The sequence below is a fragment of the Myotis daubentonii genome, chromosome 13 (assembly GCF_963259705.1).
Source record: "Myotis daubentonii chromosome 13, mMyoDau2.1, whole genome shotgun sequence".
Classification (NCBI taxonomy): domain Eukaryota; kingdom Metazoa; phylum Chordata; class Mammalia; order Chiroptera; family Vespertilionidae; genus Myotis; species Myotis daubentonii.
The window spans coordinates 13623487-13645290 of NC_081852.1; the positions used below are offsets into that span (position 1 = coordinate 13623487).

General features: G+C 48.0%; 1 protein-coding gene across 2 annotated transcripts in view; it reads right to left on the reverse strand.

Annotated features, from left to right (window-relative positions):
• Positions 1-21804, reverse strand: part of SH2D4B (SH2 domain containing 4B) — a 73906-nt gene that overhangs the window by 37555 nt on the left and 14547 nt on the right. Inside the window, exons 2-4 of one of the 2 annotated variants that reach the window (XM_059662181.1) lie at positions 21267-21426; positions 18683-18830; positions 3942-4089 (exon numbers count right to left, since the gene is read on the reverse strand). In XM_059662181.1, coding sequence (XP_059518164.1) covers positions 3942-4089; positions 18683-18830; positions 21267-21426 — 456 coding nt within the window. Of the gene's footprint in view, positions 1-3941; positions 4090-18682; positions 18831-21266; positions 21430-21804 lie in introns of both variants that reach the window. The other variant, XM_059662182.1, reaches the window with a different exon arrangement.

The window sequence follows — 21804 nt, forward strand, 5'->3', positions numbered from 1 at the left end:
GGAAACAACTGATACCATGAAAATATTAAGGATCATAAGAAACAACTATGAATATTCACCATCAAATTAGAAAACCTAGAAGAAATGGATGAATTTCTAGACACATACAAACTATCAAGACTGAATCGTTAAGAAATAAAAAATCTGAACAGGATAATTACTAGTAAGAAAGTTGAATGGGTAAATCAAAAATCTCGCAAGAAAGAAAAGTCAGGACCATATTGCTTTACTGATCATTTCTACTGCACATATAAATGTGCTTCTCAAACTCTTCCAAATTCATTTTAGGAGGCCAGTATTATTCTCATATCAAAGCCAAATAGAGACAATACAAGAAAAAAATTACAAGTCGATATAACATGGTGGACCCTGAACATTTGTTAAATGAAAGAAATCAGACACAAAAGACCATGTAATATATGATTCTATTTATATGAAACTAGAGGCCTGGTGCACGAATTTGTGCACCAGTGGTGTCCCTCGGCCTGGCCGCAGGATCGGGTCGAAACTGGCTCTCCGACATCCCCTAAGGGGTCCCAGATTTCGAGAGGGCACAGGCCAGGCCGAAGGACACCCACTGGTGCACGATTGGGGCCGGGGAGGGATGTGGGAGGTTGGCCAGTTGGGGAGGGACCACGGGAGGGCTCCAGGGCGTGTCCGGCCCATCTCTCTCAGTCCCAATCGGTCAGACCTCAGCAGCAAGCTAACATACCAGTCGGAGCATCTACCCCCTAGTGGTCAGTGCACATTATAGTGACTAGTCAACTGTCTACCCCATGGTGGTTAGTGCACGTGATAGTGAGCAGTTAAGCAGCCTTAGCATGTCATTAGCATATTACGCTTTAATTGGTTGAATGGATGACTGGACGACCAGATACTTAGCATATTAGGCTTTTATTATATAGGACTAGAGGCCCGGTGCACAAAAATTTGTGCACTCGGGGAGGAGGGGGGGTCCCTCAGCCCAGCCTGTGCCCTCTTGCAGTTTGGGACCCCTCAGGAGATAACGACCTGCTGGCTTAGGCCTGCTCCCGGGTGGCAGAGGGCAGGCCTAATCCCTAGGTGCAGCCCCTGGTCGGGCTCAGAGCAGGGCCGATTGGGGAATTGGGGCGCCACCCCCTGTCATGCACAGAGCAGGGCGGATTGGGAGGTTGCGATGCCACCCTCAGTCATGCTCAGGGTAGGGCCGATTCGGGGGTTGGGGCACCGCCCCCTGTCACATTCAAGGCAGGGTCGATGGGGAGGTTGCGGTGCCACCCCCTGTCACGCACAGAGCAGAGCCGATCAGGGGGTTGGGGAGCTCCCCCCTGTCACGCACAGAGCAGGGCCCATCAGGGGGTTGGGGAGCTCCCCCCTGTCACGCACAGAGCAGGGCCCATCAGGGGGTTGGGGAGCTCCCTTCTGTCACGCACAGAGCAGGGCCCATCAGGAGGTTGGGGCGCCGCCCTCTATCACCCACAGAGCAGGGCCGATCAGGGGGTTGGGGTGCCGCCACTCTCACACTCAGGGCAGGGCCGATGGGGAGGTTATGGCTCTACCCCGTCACACACAGACCAGGGCCTGTGGGGTGGGGGGGTTGGGGCGCCGCACCCTGTCACACACAGAGCCGCAGGGCGATCAGGAGGTTGGGGAGCTCCCCCCTATCAGGCACAGAGCAGGGCCGATCAGGGGGTTGGGGTGCCTTCCCCTGTCAGGAACAGAGCAGGGCCGATAGGGAGGTTGTGGCCCCGCCCCCTGTCACACACAGAGCCACAGGGTGATCAGGGGGTTTGGGCGCTGCCCCCTGTCATGCTGATCCCGGTGCCGGGAGGCATATTACCCTTTTACTATATAGAATAGAGGCCTGGTGCATGGGTGGGGGCTGGCTGGTTTGCCCTGAAGGGTGTCCCGGATCAGGGTGGGAGTCCCCACTGGGGTGCCTGGCCAGCCTGGATGAGGGGATGATGACTGTTTGCAGCTGGTCACACACCCTTCAGGGTGGGCGTCCCCACTGGGGTGCCTGGCCAGTCTGGGTGAGGGGCTGAGGGCTGTTTTCAGGCTTGGACTGAAGCTCCCAACTGCTCGTTTTTTTCTTTTTTATTCTGAGCCAGCTTTAGTTCTGAGGCTCCAGCTCTTAGGCCTCTGCTCCTGAAAGCAGGTATCTGGTTTGTTTAGGTTCTACAATCGAAACTCTGTATCAACTCCAGCTCTGAGATCCCGGGCTCGCTGAAAGCTGGTTTCTGGGGTTTTGTTTAGCTTCTATTTTTGTAACTATGTTTCAAACTGCCAGCTCAGAAGCCTGCAGCGGCAGGCGGGGAACGTTGGAGTCCTCCGTCACTGAAGCAAGCAAGCCTCATGTTAGTTTCAAGCTGCCTGGCTGCCGGCCGCCATCTTGGCTGGCAGTTAATTTGCATATCGCCCTGATTAGCCAATGGGAAGGGTAGCGGTTGTACGCCAATTACCATGTTTCTTTTTTATTAGATAGGATATCCAAAATAGACAAACCCAGAGGGACAGTAATTAGATTCGTGGTAGATGCGTGGTTTCCCGGGGTGTGGCAGGAGGAGTAACCAGTGGGTACAGAGCTTCTTTTTGTGGCAATGAGAATGCTCTGGAATTAGATAACAGTGATGGTTGCACAACTGTGTAAGTAGACTGTGACCCACTGAATTGTACACTTTAAAGGGATGTTTTTTTAAAGTCTGTGTGATGAATCTGACGTATGGTTAAGAAAGGCTGAGGACCAGAGGTCTGGGAGAAGACGTCACCTCCCATCTCTGCTCCCCCTGCTGAGGCCTTGGTTCAGTGGTCTCTGAAGTGCACCACTGCAGCCGCCTCCCCTCTCATTCCCACGCCCAGCCTCAGTCATGACACTCACTTTTAGAAGATTCCCACTGCGCACCTGTGTAACATGCCTTTCTATTCTCTCTATTTCTATGTTTGACATCTGGGACCAGCCCTCCCAGAGCCAGCCAGTTCCTAAGGATTATAAAGGACTGGCTTACAGGTGTGCCTTCCACATGCATACCAACCCCCACCACTTCCTGTAGCTAGTTCTTAGGCTCTGGGTCACGATCCATCTGCCCTAATATTACCCCCAGGGCCAGGTATCAGCCACTGGAGACAGCTCCTTATCCCAAAGCCTGCGGAAACTATTTAAACCAGCCAAGCCTAAGCCTGCTTGCCTTTCCTCTCCCTTCCCACGGAATCCACACACAGGCTCTTGCCCACATTTCCCTTCACTCCCTCTGCCTCCTGACCAACCCTGGGCCTTCCCTGTGTGGCCCTGGGCGGCAATCCCTCTGTTTCTAGGAACCGGGAGTAAAAACTTCTCCCTGCAAGACAGTCATTTCCGTGTCTGCAGGTCCCACCAGCCCTGACTGCAGCAAGCCCAGGTGCACATCAAACACCACCTCCATCCTGACTCCACCTCCCTGTCCCATCTACCTTCTCAGCACCCAACACTCTCCAAGCTGCATACCCGCCCCAGACAGCTCCCACTGCCTCAGCACACCACATGCCTTTATGCTGTCACACATGCTGGCTACCCCCTCTACAGCGTCCTCTCGGGCCTCTGCCTCAGCTATTCCTACGCCACCATCAAGCTTCACTTTACAGTGCTGCACAGGACACTCCCTCAGAGCCCTTAGCCTGCGTGTCTGCCTCGGAGATAACACCCTGATCCCTCATCTCTGGGTCCCCAGGACTGAGCACAGAGCCAGGGAATTATCGGTAATTCAGGAAGTATAGGGTTTTCTGTTTCAGAGCAAGAAATCCTCCTAGGGCATGCAAGCTCCTTGAGGGCCAGCCCTTTTCCTCTCTCCTTAGCAGGACAGGCACCGGGTTGGCCTGGGTAAGACCTCTGGCTGAGTGACTGGACTGAGGCTGAGCAAATAAACAAGTGGGAGGGGTGGGTGGGGAAGGCAGGCGGGTCTGGCCCCTGAGGACCAAGCTCTACTCACACTGCTCCTCCCACTCGCGCTCCTCCTTCTCGCTGGCCTGGCTCTGCAGTTGGGCCTGCTTCAGCGTCCAGTACAGCTCCCTGGCCCTCTGCTCCTCCTGGCGGCGGATCTGCTCTTCCCCTCGCTTCCGCTCCTCTTCCTCTTTCCTCTAAAATGTCCAGGGGACAGAATAGCATTAGGTGACAGTGCCGCTTCCTGGGGAGGAGAAGGGCGTCTGTGACTGTGGGGTGGGGGTGGGGGGGGGCGGGGGGCCAGCGTGGCCACTCCCGTCTCAGCGTCTGCAACTAGAAAGGGCAATAGTTACCCTCAGCATGCTGTGGTAAGGTCAGATGGGTTGAAATATGTGGAACAATTTGTAAACTTAAGCTTTCTGCAAAGATAAGAGGATGCTGGGCCGCCCTGGGCCACACTTCCATCTGGTCTTCCTAGAGACAACTGAGCAGGACATGGTCATGTCTTCACCCTGTGTCTCCAAGAGAGAGCAGGTGTGGGGCCCCAAATCTCCCATTTCTGTCCCATTTTTAAGCTCCAAAAAGGTCGTGTGTTTTCCCCCACCTTTGTTTACGTCAAAGTAACATACGTATGTTAGACACGCATCATAAGCCCAACCTTGTTATAAAACACAGCAATTCTCCAAACCACTTCATATCCCAACTGACCCCAGCCTGGTCCGTGCCCTCAGGCCGCCGTTTTCAGTTATTTTCGCTGTTCCTTCATGTGTTTACGTTTGTCTGAATAATGCTGCCAATTCTTGACTTATCGATTCTAGACATTAACTACTGCCTTTCTTTTTTAGTACATGAGTATGTAGCACTTATATTTCCCAAACAGGGACACACTCATACTCTCCCTCCCCTCATCCACACAATACACATCACAATTTGTGGTTAAAGCAGTAGGCAGTGTAAACATGGCTCACTGAAAACCCAAATAGGGTGATATTCCCACCAATTCTAAGAAGTACCTTTCCTAACTTTCTAAGTAGATCTCTGACATCCCAAACTGCTCTCAAATATTTCTCTGTTTAACCGAGTGCTTTTTATTATACCAGCTGATACAGCAGGTATCTTTTTCCAAGGAACACCCCCACCACAGACACCATCTCACCTTCTTCTCGCATCTCAAACGCTTGCTGCCTAAGTCTCCTGTCCATCCCCCACCAGGACCCACCTCTCAGCCTCCCTGAGGTGGAGCCCTTGCTTTTTGCTCTGTGCTTTCTTTCTTGGCCACTTCCTCACTAGGCAGCAACAGAGCTTACAGAGCTTCCACAAGTAAGGATTTACAAAGGGACACTTCCTGAGTCTTGTCTGAAAACATCTCTATGCTCCCCTCACCTATAACTGCTAACTTGGCTGAGCTCAGAGAATTTGATTAATAATTGCTTCCTGCAGAATTTGGCAGCCTGAACCTTCTTGTCTTCTTCCACCCAGCACTGCCACTGGCTTTCTCATTCTTCTGCGTAAGGAGTGTTTTTCCCTTTTATCGCGGATGTCCTGAACTTTTCTCAATGGGGTGCCTTGGCTTGGATTGTCTTTCATTGATTCGGTTGGGCATTTGAGGTGCTTTCACCTGCAGTCTCAGGTCCTCCCAGTCTAACACATCTTGGCTTAGGGTTTCTTGGACAATTTCTTCTTTCATTTCTCTCTTTGCTTTCTACATCTCCTATTCATCAAAAACTGGTCTTCTTGAGTTGATCCTCTAAGTGCCTTATCATTTCTCTCTTATTTTCCATCTCTTGTCTTTTTTGGTTCTGTTCCCTGGTTGATTTCACTGACTTTATCTTCCAAACCTTCTACTGAATGTTTTATTTCAGCCACTGCATTTGTAATCCCCAAGGCCTCTTTCTGATTCTTTGGTTGTTCCTTTTTGCTTCGTTGCACCCGTACTTGTTTCCTGAGTGCAATAGCCCATTTCTACAGGTTCTGGAGTATTTCCTTCCCCATATTCTGACTTAGGTCTTTTCCTCTTTATTTTCCTTTGGGGTCTTTTTTAAAGTTTGTTTTATTTGCTGTCAATCATGCGGGAGGGTCTCCTCAGATGTTCCCTGACCCCATTCAAGAGAGAAAGCAAGAATCTGAATGGGAGACTCCAAGTGTGTGGGCAGTGCTTCCGTGAGTGGTGGCTTCACTCTGGGATCCTGGGTGAGGCACCAGCCATCTCACCGAGGAACCCTCCAGCGTAAGAATCTAGGGGTCCTTTCTGAGGTAATTCAGTGCCCGTCCCTCTGTCCTGCTCGGTGGTGTCTGACAACCAGCATTCCAGGAGTCTGTGGTGGAGGCAGGCTGTGAGCCGGACAGCACTCGGACCCAAGCAGGCTGAACCCCTTCATGGGAACACCAGGCTTTGAAGTGCCTTTCATGCAAATTTCCCCCCAAGTCTCACCAGGAGTGGCCAGAAAGAGTCCTCCCAGGATGGGCAGGGGCAGCAGGTAAGGTGTCCCAAGCCCAGATCATGTCCCGGCTCTCTGACCCTCTCCTCCATACAAAGTACTCTCTGACCCTCTCCTCCATACAAAGGGTTAACCAAATGTCCCAGGGAGCTAGAATTCATATTTGTGGAGTCATCCAGGGGCCCAGAGCTCAGGCCATGGTTCCAGAATGGTGGCCTAGCAAGTAAATGAATCCTACTGGCCAGCGTAGCATCTTTGTCACAGGATTGTATAAGAGGCTGATTTTATGTGGGTCAAATTGTTAATTTGTTATAGAAAAAGAGGTTACAAAAAAATATTTGCTGACCCTGTGAACCCTAAGGGCAACCCTGGCTGCAGGTCCCACAGTTCGGAGCTCAGACTTTGACTTCATCCTCCTGTTCCCACGCTGCCCCTCCCCTGCTCTCTCCACTCTGTCTGACCTGCTGAGCCCCAAACCTTTCCCTTCCAGCTCCCCACCTCCTTCTGGTCAGAGGGAGGATGTAGTCACCTGGAGGGAGCAGTGCGCAGAGAATTAAGACAGGCTGAGTGAGAGAACAGGCAGCCAATGTAGGCTGCATGACCAGACGTCCTCTCAGAAGAGGCGACGAGATCTGAGCCCTGACCATCAGGAGGAGGCCGAGAGCGAAGGTCAGGGAGAAGAAACTTCCGGGCCGAGGGAACCGAAATGCAATGGCCCAGAACTGCCAGTGGGTTTGGCAGGTTTGAGTGTGTAATTATCCTCTGTGGCTGGAGGGGGAAAAGGCAAAATTCTATTTTTGATGAGTTTGCAATGACATGGGATGTCCAAGAGGCCTAGCATCAGCAGGGGCTGCGTGAGCCTGGGGCTCAAGGGCAGTTCAGGCGGAAACATTGACTGAGGCGCCCTCTGCGGAGGATGACGCTTCTCAGCCATGGACTTACTGTAGCCAATGAGAGAAAGAAACACCCCAACTGGTTTGGGATCTCCTCCATTTAAACTTGAGAGGAAGAGTTGGAATCAGAAAAGCAGCTTGAGAAGGAGGCCAAGGCGTGAGATAGAGATCCAGAAGGGGCGATGTCCGTAGGGGAAGCCAAGAGAAGAAATCATTCCGAGTAAAAGGGAGTAAAGTGAGCTGCAGGCTGCTGAGACATCGAAAAAGATAAGGACGAAGATGCCACAAGGGACGCAGGGACAGGCCGCAGGGCCATGCGGAGCGTGGGGAGAGCGTCCTAGCAGAGGGGGAGCACAGGTGCGGCAGAGTCGGGGCAGCGGGAGTGACTACAGACAACCTTTGACCTTCCTGTAAAAGGATAGAAACAGGAAGGAGCAGCCAGGGGAGATGTTGAAATGGGGTGAGTTGGGGTGAGTTGGTTGGTTTTAAGATGGAAAATACTAGAACAGAGAGTTAATGACTAATGCAAAATGGAAACCAGAGTCCAACTCCAATGCAGAACACATGGTTTTACCCCAAAGCTGTATTTTACCTTCATCAGTCACATGTCTCTATCCAAATTTCCTTTCATAAGAACACCGGCGATAATGAATTGGGGCCCACTCTAAAGACTTCATGTAATTACCATCCTTTAAAGACCTTATCTTCCAATGCACTTACATTCTGAGATTCTGATATGTATTTTAGGGGGACACCATTCAGCCCATAAGAATGAGACCGTACCCCAGAGAAAGGTCATGACTGGCATATAATGGACAAGTGGCATTTGACCACTCGCCGCAAATGACAAGGCAGTGTTCCCATTCTGACCAGCTGCAGCTAACGTAAAAGCAGCAAGTTAAAGGACAGCACACGTTGCCCCACCCCCAACCCCTGGCAACCACTGTTCTTCTCCCTGCCTCTACAAGTTAAATAGAGGCAACATGCAAGTGAGATCATGCAGTATTTGTCTTTTGTGTGTGGCTTATTTCATTTAGCATTACGTCCTCCAAGTTCATCTGTGTTGTCGCAAATGGCAGAAGTTCCTTCTTTTTTAAGACTAATATTCTATTGTGCGTATATATATACACCACATTTTCTGTATCCATTCATCAGTCAGCATTTAGGTTGTGTTTGGTAAAAGGGTACAAAGGTTCGGTTATGTCAGAGAATAAATTCTGGAAATCTAACGTACAGCATGGTGACTAGTTAATTCTGTACTGTATACTTGAAGTTTGCTAAGGGAGTAAATCGTAAGTGTTCCCACCACACACACAGAAAAAAGGTAACTAGGTGAGGTGATGGATTTGTTAATTAGCTTGACTGTGGTCATTTCACAATGTATCCACATATTAAAACATAATGTACACCTTAAATTTTTAAAAAACATTTCTATTTCTATTGATTTCAGAGAGAGAGGGAGAGAGAGATAGAAACACCAATGATGTGAGAGAATCATGGATTGGCTGCCTCCTGCATGCCCCCCTACTGGGGATTGAGCCCACAACCCGGGCATGTGCCCTTGACCGGAATAGAACTTGGGACCCTTCAGTCCACAGGCCAATGCAATATCCACTAAGCCAAAACAGCGAGGGCTACACCTTGAATTTTTTAAATTGCTTTCAAAGAGGAAGGGAGAGGGAGAGAAAGTAGAAACAACGATGAGAGAGAATCACTGATCGGTTGCCTCCTGCACACTTCACACTGGGGATTGAGCCCCAAACCCGGGCCTGTGCTCTGACCGGGAATTGAACCATGACCTCCTGGTTCATTGGTCGATGCTCAACCACTGAGCCTCGCAGGCCAGGCAAATATATACAATTTTTGTTTGTCAATTAAACATCAATAAAGTAAGGGGAAATCACCTGAAATAAGTGTACAAACAAATAAAGAATTGGCAGGGCCATTGTTCCCTCATTCCTCTTCAGCTGCGAGCCGGACAACACTCGGCGCCAGAGCCTGCAGCAACCGCCATCTCAAAGGGAAATGACCGGCTCTCCTGCGACAAAAGCCAGCTCTTCACAGCGAAGAGGATGATGAAAGAAAACATTGTGCAGCTGCCCGTAAGGCGCGCTGCCTCTTCCTCTCCATGGTCTTGCTGGAGTGCTCAACCCTCGCAGGTTGAATTGCTGAAAACTCTCACCTTTGTGGCTGCAATCAGAATCCTTGGCCCACTGTGATCACCCAAGAAAAGTCCCTCTTCTGTTTCGCAGCCAAAGGCCAAGGCAGCCACAAGGCAGGTGTGCAAACACTCCCCCTTCTGCCTTAGGAATCGATTGCCCTTTTCTGGCAAAGAGAGGCCCTCTGAACTGTCCAGCTTACTCAACCCCCTTCTCCTGATAACCCATCGGTAACAGACACCGCAGGCGCCCACGGAGGCAGCCCGCCTCGCCCAGTGGAAATATCACCGAGACAGATGCTTTTTCTGGAAGGCACAGCGGTTTTTGTTGTTAGCCTGGCCCCAATAACACCACTATGTTTTGTGCGGTGATGCACCCCACAGGGCAGGGCCAGGCCTGTGTCCTTCATTCCTCCGGCACCAGTTCCCCGCACAGGGCCCAGCAGCTAGGAGGTGCTCCATAAACACGCCCCGGAGGAGTGAATGAATTAATGAACAGGAGAAGATAAGATGGGGCTTGTGATGATCCGTGATGGGGAAAGGGTAAACCACATCACGCCGTCTGGTTGATGGCAGCCTTGTCCAAGAGACACTCAGATAAAGGCTACAGTTTTCAAGAGAAAATCGAAAGGTGGGAAGTTTTCTGACCACTTGTGATTCTATTGGGAAAGGGGCAGGGATACTTTCTAGAGCTGTAGAGGAGGTCAGTGAGCGGCCAAAAGGAACCCCGCCATTAAAGGAGAGAGCAAAAAGGAGAGAGAAGTGGCTTTGATAGAAAATGGAGAAAAATTAAAGGACAATCTAACTGTGTCAACGGTGTGTATCTGCTGTTTGTCAGGGGCAGTGGGGGAGGTGGGAAGTGGGGTCCTTGCTGTCCATGTTCTGTGGTCTTAAGCAGAGGAAGAAGCACCCAAAAAGCAATCTCATGAGTTCAGAAAGCAGGAAAATGAAATGCAAATTCTATCTGGCCTCCTGACCCCCTTTTTCTAAAGGAATGCCTTCCTATGCATGTAAATTGCATTTAAATGGCACCAGTTACAACAGAATGGTTTTTAAAAACAGGTTTCCAGCTGTCTGTGTCTTCTATTTTGAAGTTCCGTCTTTATCTCTACACAAGATTCTGGGATATCTCTCTCTCTCTCCCTCTCTCTCTCTCTCACGCACACACACACACACACACACACACACACACTCTTTCTAAAAGAAATCTGCCCTGGTATCTTTCCTGGGACCAGGAGAATTCACAGAACCTGCCTTCCTACTCAGCACAGGCTGCCCAGCCAACCTCCCTCCACCACCAGCTTCTCATCCAGCGTCGCTCTTCTCCTCCATCCCCCTCCACTCCCTCTTCTGGGCGGTGAAACCTCAGGACACCCAGTCAAGCACGTTCTCTCCTCCAAATCTGCTTCTCCTTCCAGCTCCATGGCAGAGAGTGGCGCCTGCACCCGTCCTGCAGCCTGGGGCTCAGACACTGTGCCCTCCGCTTTCCCTCATCCCAACACCTAGGTGATGCGGGGCCTTGTTGATTTCATCACCTCTGTTGCTCTGTGTTCCTCCCCTTCTACCTCTCCCCGTAGTCACAGACCCGCCATTTCCTGCCTTGACCACTGAAAAAATCTCCTGCTGGCCTGTCCTTCCCCCCAAATTTCCGTCACTTGAATCACACCATCGCCACCAGCTGACCTCATACAACATGATCTGACCGTGTGCTCCTTTGTACTGAGATCCTCACAGCTCTGCTTCCACAGAGACAGTCCGCCCCTTCATGCAGCGTCCCAGGGCTCCACAGCCAACCTCTGAGGGTTATGTCTGCCTCCAGCATCATGGGCTCTTTTCTCTCCCCCAGCACAGCATTCCTCACTCCACTTATCTCCTTCCATCCCTGTCTTTGCTGTGCCCAGGTCCTAAGGTGCTCCTTTACCCTCCATTGTAGTCCCCAGGGTGTGGCTGGGGCTAGGCTTGCTCACAGAGTGGTCCCTCTCTCCCGGGCACCCTGTAAGCCTTTTGAGAATAGGGAGTCAATTATTACTACCTCCACCCAAAACATCTGCACTTACATCCTCAAAAAAGAAGAAAATGAAGTAAAACAAACATTGTTAGTGCACTGCTGCATGCTACACTCACGCTGCTAGCGTCTTAGTGTTGAAAGACACAATAAAAGGGATCTAAGCCCATCTCTAAGCTGATGCATAAATTCCTCTGGCAAAGCTGTCTCGGGTATGTACTACTGATTAACAAACCACCAGAAAATTGAGTGCTTTAGAGCAGCACCCATGTTCCTTGCTCGTGAGTCTGTAGTTAATAATTCGAGCAGAGCTTAGCTGGGGGCCCCCTGCGCCACAGGGCGGGGGTCCAGAGCCAAAGAGGCTCCCTCCCGTGTCCGGTGCCTCTTTCTGCCTCTCTCTCCGCTGCTGGCTGTGGCTTCCTTACCTACAGCCTGTGATCGAAGGCAGAGGGGCTTCTCGCAGGCAGCTTCCAAAGTGACCTTGCCAAAGGGGCAGAAGTCGAAGCTGCAGATCCCTGATCACCTCAAAAGCCACAGGGCCAGGTTCACAGATCAAAGCGCATGCTGCAGGTCCCCACTGCCACGGGGCACCGGAGGGGAGAGACCCCAAAGGAGCACCGCAAGGAACTGGCCGCCAGCCATACTTAATCCCCCCGCAGAATCCTTTCCAGATGCTGTCAGCCGGTGCTTAACCTCTTCCTGTGATGAAGAGCTCACAGTGACACAAGGGGAGCGCATCTACAGACAGCGCTGGCAGCAATATCCCAGCTCGGGAACCTGATCTGTGAGCGGACGTTGCTGATGCCCTGCCCTGTCAGCCCCCCACCTCCGCCCCCCCAGCCCCTGCCTTGCAGATGCTGCCTGCATTTCTGAGGCCCCTCAACATGCAGACCTGCCAAGTACTATGTGTACCAAAGTCTGAGCAGTCACACTTAGCAAATTAACTTTTAAAACAAAAACAATTGTAACATAGACACCCACACCTGAAACCTAGATGTTCATGTTGACCAATGGAACCCCAATATTTTAATAAATCAGTACATAAATAAATAAATGACAAATGAACACAGAATGGCCATAAGAACCTTCTTTGGAAATAGCGCCAAACACCCACATTTGGGTCCCTCAGTGAACCTGAGGGGAGCCTGAGTTTACTACACCCTCCGTGAACCCTAACGCAGAACGGCCCACAATTTATCTCCCTCAGCACTGAGGTTCTGAAGGAGACCATCGATCACAAACATCTCTGCTGGAAACTCGGTCCCTCTGTGATCTCCTTGTACACTGGCCCCCGCAGCCTTGAGCCTCCCCAGCATCTGAGGCTCGGCCCTCCTCTGGGAAGGGGGGGGCAGGGATTGGAACAGGTCAGAGATATATAAAAAGTACCGGCTTTCTCCCCCAGCAGACTTAAGTAATCATATGCAATATAAGCTAAACATCACTCACTGTGGGTTGGGTTTTAGATACTATTATGGAATCGTTGTTCAACAGGAGTGATAATGACTTCTGTGGCTGTGCAGGGAAGGTCCTTCCCTGGGCAATGCCTGCTGGAGGATGTAGGGTTTGACCAGGAGTAAGCAAACCAAAGCTCCCAGGCCAAGATTCAATCTATTGTTTAAAAGGAAGTCTTGCCCTGACCGGTTTGGCTCAGTGGATAGAGCGTCGGCCTGCGGACTGAAGGGTCCCAGGTTCAATTCCAGCCAAGGGCATGTACCTTGGTTGTGGGCACATCCCCAGTAGGAGGTGTGCAAGAGGCAGCTGATCGATGTTTCTCTCTCATCGATGTTTCTAACTCTCTGTCCCTCTCTCTTCCTCTCTGTGAAAAATCAATAAAATATATATTTAAAAAAAAAAAAAAAGGAAGTCTTATTGGACCAGCCACCCCCTTTGTTTACATGGTGTCTGGCTGCTTTTGTGCCTCAGTGGCCTGGTCTGGTCATTGTGACAGAGACAATACAGCTCACAAATCCCAAAATTTACCACCTGGCTCTTTTTTAAAAAATATATTTTATTGGTTTTTTACAGAGAGGAAGGGAAAGGGATAGAGAGTTAGAAACATCAATGAGAGAGAAACATCAATCACCTGCCTCCTGCACACGCCCTACTGGGGATGTGCCCAAAACCAAGGTACATGCCCTTGACCAGAATCGAACCTGGGACCCTTCAGTCTGCAGGCTGATGCTCTATCCACTGAGCCAAACCAGCTAGGGCTATCACCTGGTTCTTCATAGAAAATAGATGGAACCGGTTTGGCTCAGTGGATAGAGCGTTGGCCTGCAGACTGAAAGGTCCCAGGTTCGATTCCAGTCAAGGGCATGTGCCTTGGTTGCCGGCACATCCCCAGTGGGGGGTGTGCAGGAGGCAGCTGATCGATGTTTCTCACTCATCGATGTTTCTAACTCTCTATCTCTCTCCCTTCCTCTCTGTAAAAAATCAATAAAATATATTTAAAATAAATAAATAAATAAAATAAAGAAAAGAAAATAGATTGCTCACCCCTGAGTGAAAGTATGATGTCTGCAACTTCCTTTTTAATTGTTTAGTAAAACAACAGCAACAAAAAACTGCATATATGCGTGTGTGTGTGTATATATGTGTATTTATGCATATGCAGGGTGCCCCCAAAAATGTATACACACTTGAACAGCTGGTAGCTCGGTTTTGGAAATGAAGTATATTTTAATAAACACTGCCTTTGTAATTATTCAAAGTGTGTGTATACATTTTGGGGATACCCTATATATGTATGCACATATACTCTTGAATAATGTGGAGGTTGGGCTGACAATGTCTGCACATTTGAAAATCCTCATATAACTTTTGACTTCGCAAAAACGTAGCTACTTAATAGCCTACAGCTGACTGGAAGCCTTAACACAGTCAATTAATGCAGATTTTTATGCATCGTATACTATATTCTTACTATAAAGTCAGCTACAAAAGCAAATGTTATTTTAAAAAATCCCAAGGAAGAGAAAATAAATTTACAGTATTTATGGAAAAGATGCACATATAAGTGGACCCACGCAGTTCAAATCTATGTTGCTCAAGGGTCACCTATACATATGTGTGTGTGTGTGTGTGTGTGTGTGTGTGTGTGTGTGGAGAGAGAGAGAGAGAGAGAGAGAGAAGGGATGCAAATGTGGCAAAAATTAATAATTGGTGAATTTAAGTAGAGAATGTGAGTATTTGTTTTATTTTTCTTTTAACCTTTCTGCAAGTTTGAAAATATTTTTCATAAAATGTTTTAAGAGTAAATATTACTTCACTTTAAAAACTCAAGAGAATCTCCTAAAAAACATAATTCAATAGAAATATAAATAAGCAGATCAATAACAATATAAATATATAACTAGCAATTACAATGGTTTTAAGGTCATGATAACAATCTCATATACGATAGCAACAAAAAAATATCAAACCTGGAGAACCAAGATGGCGGCATAGGTTAACGCCGGAGTTTGCTGCTTTGAACAACTACTTCAAAAGTAAAACTAAAAGACGGAAGGGACATCACCCAGAACCACAGGAACACTGGCTGAGTGGAAGTCCTACAACTAGGAGGAAAGAGAAACGCATACGGACACTCAGAGGAGGCACAGTGCTGAAGTCAAATTCTGAGGTGCGGAGTGCGTGGAGCGGGCTGGCGGCGGAGGGCGCGGTTGTTGTTTTCAATCGGGAGGGAGTCGCAGACTCTGAGCTCCAGATACAGGCGAGTCTTTAGGGACCCAGACTCAAACGGGAGAAGCGGGACTGTCTGGCTTCGGTCAGAGCGAGTGCAGCTTTCTCTCCGAGCTTTGCAGCGGGTGCTAGGACTCAGAGAGGCAGAGCCCCTGGGGACAGGACTGAGAGCCGCCATAACTGCTCTCTCCGGCCCACCCTGTTGATCCTGTGCGACCCGCCCTGCCCAAGCCCTGCACAGAGGCATTTGCCGGATAGCCTCAGGCAAAGGCTAGATTAGCACCTCCCTAGAGGACAGAAGTTCTCTCACTGCTGACACAGCTGATTCTCATAGCCACTTGGCCTGGAGGTCAAACCCTCCCTGGAATTAGCTACAACAATCAAGATTTAACTATAAGACTTCGAACAAAGACCACTAGGGGGTGCACCAAGGAAGCATAACAAAATGTGGAGACAAAGAAACAGGACAAAATTGTCAAAGGAAGATATAGAGTTCAGAACCACACTTTTAAGGTCTCTCAAGAACTGTTTAGAAGCCGCCGATAAACTTAATGAGATCTACAAGAAAACTAATGAGACCCTCGATGTTATATTGGGGAACCAACTAGAAATTAAGCATACACGGACTGAAATAACAAATATTATACAGACTCCCGACAGCAGACCAGAGGAGTGCAAGAATCAAGTCAATGATTTGAAATGCGAGGAAGCAAAAAACACCCAACGGGAAAAGCAAAATGAAAAAAGAATCCAAAAATGCGAGGATAGTGTAAGGAGCCTCTGGGACAGCTTCAAGCGTAACAACATCAGAATTATAGGGGTGCCAGAAGATGAGAGAGACCAAGATATTGAAAACCTATTTGAAGAAATAATGACAGAAAACTTCCCATACCTGGTGAAAGAAATGGACTTACAGGTCCAAGAAGCGCAGAGAACCCCAAACAAAAGGAATCCAAAGAGGACCACACCAAGACACATCATAATTAAAATGCCAAGAGCAAAAGACAAAGAGAGAATCTTAAAAGCAGCAAGAGAAAGAAACCGAGTTACCTACAAGGGAATACCCATACGACTGTCAGCTGATTTCTCAACAGAAACTTTGCAGGCCAGAAGGGAATGGCAAGAAATATTCAAAGTGATGAATACCAAGAACCTACAACCAAGATTACTTTATCCAGCAAAGCTATCATTCAGAATTGAAGGTCAGATAAAGAGCTTCACAGATAAGGAAAAGCTAAAGGAGTTCATCACCACCAAACCAGGATTATATGAAATGCTGAAAGGTATCCTTTAAGAAGAGGAAGAGGAAGAAAAAGGTAAAGATACAAATTATGAACAACAAATATGCATCTATCAACAAGTGAATCTAAGAATCAAGTGAATAAATAATCTGATGAACAGAATGAACTGGTGATTATAATAGAATCAGGGACATATAAAGGGAATGGACTGACTATTCTTGGGGGGGAAAGGGGTGTGGGAGGTTCGGGAAGAGACTAGACAAAAATCGTGCACCTATGGATGAGGACAGTGGGTGGGGAGTGAGGGCGGAGGGTGGGGCGGGAACTGGGAGGAGAGGAGTTATGGGGGGGGAAAAGAGGAACAAATGTAATAATCTGAACAATAAAGATTTAATTAAAAAAAAAATATATATATATATATATATATATATCAAACCTAAGGTTTAACTAAAAAACAATTGTGGAGTATTTAAATAATACAACAAATTTTACCAAACTCCAAAAAAGAGAAGCACATAAGTCAGCGGTTCTCAACCTATGGGTCGCGACCCCTTTCGCGGTCAAACAACCCTTTCACAGGGGTCGCCTAAGACCATCCTGCATATCAGATATTTGCATTACGATTCATAACAGTAGCAACATTACAGTTATGAAGTAGCAACGAAAATAATTTTATGGTTGGGTCACAACATGAGGAACTATATTTAAAGGGCCAGAAGGTTGCGAACCACTGACATAAGCGAATATGAAGTACATAAGCATACTGTGAATGTTTGGCCAATGCATTTGCAGGTGTTAATAAAAAACAAACAAAAACACTTTATCAAAGACAAAAAGAAGCTTTGAGTAACAGGAAGAACATACCACATCCCTAAACAAGAAGAGTCAACGACTTAATACTGTGAAAATGTCCATCCTCCACAAATACAGCTATAAGGTTGATGGAATTCCAGTGAAAATCATCAAGTGGCTTTTGTTATTGGAGAGAGAAGAACAATGACAAAATCACTCAAATATATGTCTAGTAGGAAAAATGGGTATGATTAGCCAAGGTCATTTTGGAAATGAAGAATAATAAAAGTTTCTCACCATGACAATGTTAAGGTTTATTTTAAAACTACAATAATTAAGTAAGTAAATCTGGCTCAGGAATAATCAAAGAAGAACAATCCAGGAAGAGATGTACAAGAAGTAAGAATCAAGGCAGCAAGTCCATGAGAGGAGAGAGGGTGGGTTGCCTATTATACAAGGCTGGGACAATGGCTCACCACTTGGGAGAAAATGAAGTTAGAGCCCTATATCAAACCAAGTGAAGGAAAATTAAATGCAAAGAAACAAATTCATGAAAGCGGTAGAAAATAATGTATATCAGTATTTTAGAAGCTTGTGGTGGCACAGATCTTTCTAAGCATAAAACAAATAGTAAAAAGAAAAAGATTGACATAGTTAGCTAGTAAAAATTTCAATCTTCTGTACATCTAAGAGGACTACAATCAAATTTAAGAAAAAAACAACAACACAACACTAAGAAAAATATTTGCAACATAAATGATCTTGTGGGGGCAATGTCCTCACTATAGAATCATTTTGAGGAGGTTTTTTGTTTGTTAGTTTGTTTTGTTTTGTTTTTAATGGCCAAATGCCATTAATCTACACTTCACAAAATAGTATAATTGTTGGGATTCAGAATGATTATGATTTTCTTCTTTTTGCTTATATGCATTTTCTGAGTTTTTTACTGCCCCCCAAGATGTATAATTCCTGTAGAAAAAAAAATCTCCACGTTACCTAAGCTTCTTATAGAGGACCAAAGCTCCTCTATCGACTCCAAGCTCTCCCAGAATGAGCGGGCCTGCAGCCCTACCAACAGCTCCCTACCCAGGCCAGAAATATACCTCCTTCATTTCCTTGAATCCTCCAAAAACCACAGCTGGGCAATGCTATTACCTAGTATTACAGGTAGTGAAGGCTCAGAGGGGTTTAGCAAGCTTCCCCAGGTCACACAGCAGTGAGCAGTAGAGTTAGAACTGAATCCCAGGTTGACCGGACCACAAACTTTGCTCTTTCCTGACCTCATTTCAGGAATCCCTCGGTTTGGGAGGCAGAAGGCCTGAGTCCTGATCCTGGCTCTGTCCTTAACTACACATGGCCTTGGCAAGCCTCTTCCCTATTGACCCTCCGTTTTCTCCACTGTACAATGAGAAGTGGGTTGGCCCAACCGGTACGTCAAGTTCCTTCCTTCTCAGAGACAGGGCCGATTTCTGTTCTCATAAAGCAGAAATGACAAACGGCCAAGGACTGATCTAAACCAGGGACCAGTGGCCTGGGGGCTAAAGCAGGTGGCCACTCACAGATGCCCCGCACACGGGCTCACCTTGAATTCCTCGTGAATGCGCTCCTCCAGGATCTTGGCAGCCTTGCGGTCCTCCATCTCCACTTTCCACTTCTCCGCCATGATCCGGGCTTTCTCATTGGCCAGAGCATCCCGGAACTTCTTGGTGATCTCTGCCTCCTTCTGTCTCCTTCCAAGAGAACACCAGAAGGTATAAGCTCGTGTGGGAAACTGAAGGTCTACATAACAATGTTAGAGGCAGAAATAGAATAGTGGGACTAGCTATAGTTAAAGAAATATTAATCATGTTCTGTTAGCTGTGTTCTGTTCTGATTAAAGAAAGTGCATTCTAACCTGGCTGGGAGTTGTACGCCCCGGGACATAGGAGTTAACGTCCAAATACAGTCCATTCTCCTTTTCCCAATACTGCCTACCATCATGGGAAGATTAACAACCTTGTTGCTGAAACAATCTGGTCCTGAATTAGCCCACTTTATGTGTTCTGTGTGGGGCGCGGCTGCAGTGTTTTGGCCAGGTTCAAGCCTCGGACTAATGAAAGGACAGGGTCCTCTCATTGCCACGTGCAAGTCCCAGCTGGAGGGCAGGGCCCTCCCAGCACAGTCATAGCCAATGGCTGTGGTTGTAAGCTTGAACCTATGGTCTGAACGCGTAGCCCCACGTGCCTTGTGATAGAGTTCGGGTGCATGTAGTTGAGTGAGGTTGAAACTCACGAGAATGCTGTAAACAACTTGATCAAGCCCCTACTTTGCCTCGTGGCACCTGCTATAAAATAAAGACACGGCTTGTGGGCGCTGGCACTGTCTCCTCATCAGGGAGCAGCGTCCCACCGAGACCCAGCTTTCATTTTCTTGTCTGTCTTTTCTCAATCCTTTCACCCCCCCTCCCCCCACAGGATCACCTTTGGCTGTAACAGTTCTGAGCATAAAAATTGTGAACAACCTAAATGTCCATCAACAGGACCAGTAAGTTGGGTTTCCCATGTAGTGAGAACACTCTATAGTAATCTTCTATATAATAAAAGGCTAATATGCAAATCATCTGAATGGCAGAATGATCAGTCACTATGATGTGCACTAACCACCAGGAGGCAGACGCTCAATGCAGGAGCTGCCCCTGGTGGTCAGTGCGCTCCCACAGCGGGAGCGCCACTCATCCAGAAGCCGGGCTCATGGCTGGCAAGCGTAGTGGCAATGGTGGGAGCCTCTCCTGCCTCCACAGCAGTCAGACATTCCCCGACTGCTGGGGACGCAGGCCCAGCTGAAGGACACCCCCCACCACCAAGTGCACGAATTTCGTGCACCGGACCTCTAATCTTAAATAATGTTGTGAATCTATACTTATCAATTTATCTGTGTGTTAATAAAGCCATTTACAGAGCATGTACAGACAGTCCCCAACTACTGGTGGTTTGATGATGATTTTTTGTTTTTACAATGGTGCCAAAGCAATACACATTCAGTAGAAACAGTACCTTGAATTTTGAGTTTTGCTCTTTTCCTGGGCTGTTGATATGCTGTGAGATACTCTCTGGAGAGCCACAGCTCTCAGATCACAAGGGTCAACAACCCACACTAGTGTATTCATTGTGCTGGGTGACTTTGCCAGCTGTGGGCTAATGTAAGTGTTCTGAGCACGTTTAAGGTGGGCTAGGCTAAGCTGTGATGTTCAGTACATTCAGTGCAGCAAAGGCATTTTCAACTTACGATATTTTCCATTCACGATGGGTTCATCAGGACAAAACCCCATTGTAAGTCAAGGAGCACCTGTTGTTTACATGCCCACTGTGGTTATCTTAGGTGGCAGGTGCTGGGTTGTTGTTAACAATTTTACAGTTAAAACTCTGTCACTAAGCCCAACCGATGTAGCTCAGCAGTTGAGCGACCCAGGCTCGATTCAATGGTCAGGGCACATGCCTGGGTTGCTGGCTCTATTCCCTATGCGGGAGGTGCAGGAGGCAGCCGATAAATGATGTTTCTCTCTCAATCGATGTTTCTGTCTCTCGATCCCTCTCCCTTCCTCTCTCTCTAAAAAATTTTTTTAAAAAAACATATTTTTAAAAAATGAAATAAAATAAAGATGAGGAAACTGAAGCATAAAAAGGTTAAAAACAAAAAACAATGTCACTAACAATTGGGTGGTGGGGGGAGGGGATGTTGGCATCCAAGTTTGGCAAAAAGATGTTAAAAGTTGTTTATAAAAGAATTCTGATTCCAAATCTCACTGGGGACTCAAATGTCCATGAAAGAAAAACAAGCAGATAACAAAAGTGAATCCAAACTGCCTACTGTCCCAGGAACCACTCAGTGAGAGGAAAAGCAAAAGCATGTCGTATGCATTGTCTCACTGAATCCAAATAGAAGCAGTGTTGTTATACCCATACCTCAGTGTGAAAACTGAGGCCCCAAATAGCTCACTTCTAATCGGTGGAACCAGGATTTGAAACCATAAGGTCTGTCTGAAGCAAGAATTTGATGGTTTGGTCACCTAACAGCCAGCCAACTGCCTGGCACCTCCTCCCTCTAACCCATAACCACTTGTCCTTATCTGGGACCCACCCCAAGGCTCTGAGTTCAGGCCTCACACGACACCCATTGGCACCTCTCACCAGAGCTCCTCGGCCTCCCTCTGTGCCTGCAGCCGTGCCTTCTCTGCAATCAGCTCCTCAGAGATCTCTTCATAGGGCTTGTCGCCAGGGCCTTCTCCCATGATCCAGACCCAGACCTCGCCATCTTCCCCCAGCAGCCACTGGATGTGCTTGTCACTCGCTGCTTCACAACATAAGGAGGAGCAAGAAAGGAAGAAGAACGGATCTGAGTTCTAAGTAGTAAGAAAGGGCCTAGTTTCGCCGATGGTACATAACCACTCTATAGTACTGTCATCAACAAAGAGGATTCCAGAGAGATACGGGCCTGAGTGCAGGTCCATGGCCATCTCTCCCTCCCACTCCCTCTGGGGAGCAACACAGCAGCCAAGTCAGCCTGCTGAAGCGGGTGTCCAAGTCTGGGACTGTGTCTGAGGCTGAGCAACCTGACATCTTCAGCAGAGAGAACATCAGCGACAGTGCAGCACCCCCTGAAGGAAGTGACTGTGCCACCCGTGGACCAAGGCAGTTAGGGGCCAGTGGCCTTCTCCTCTGTCCTCTC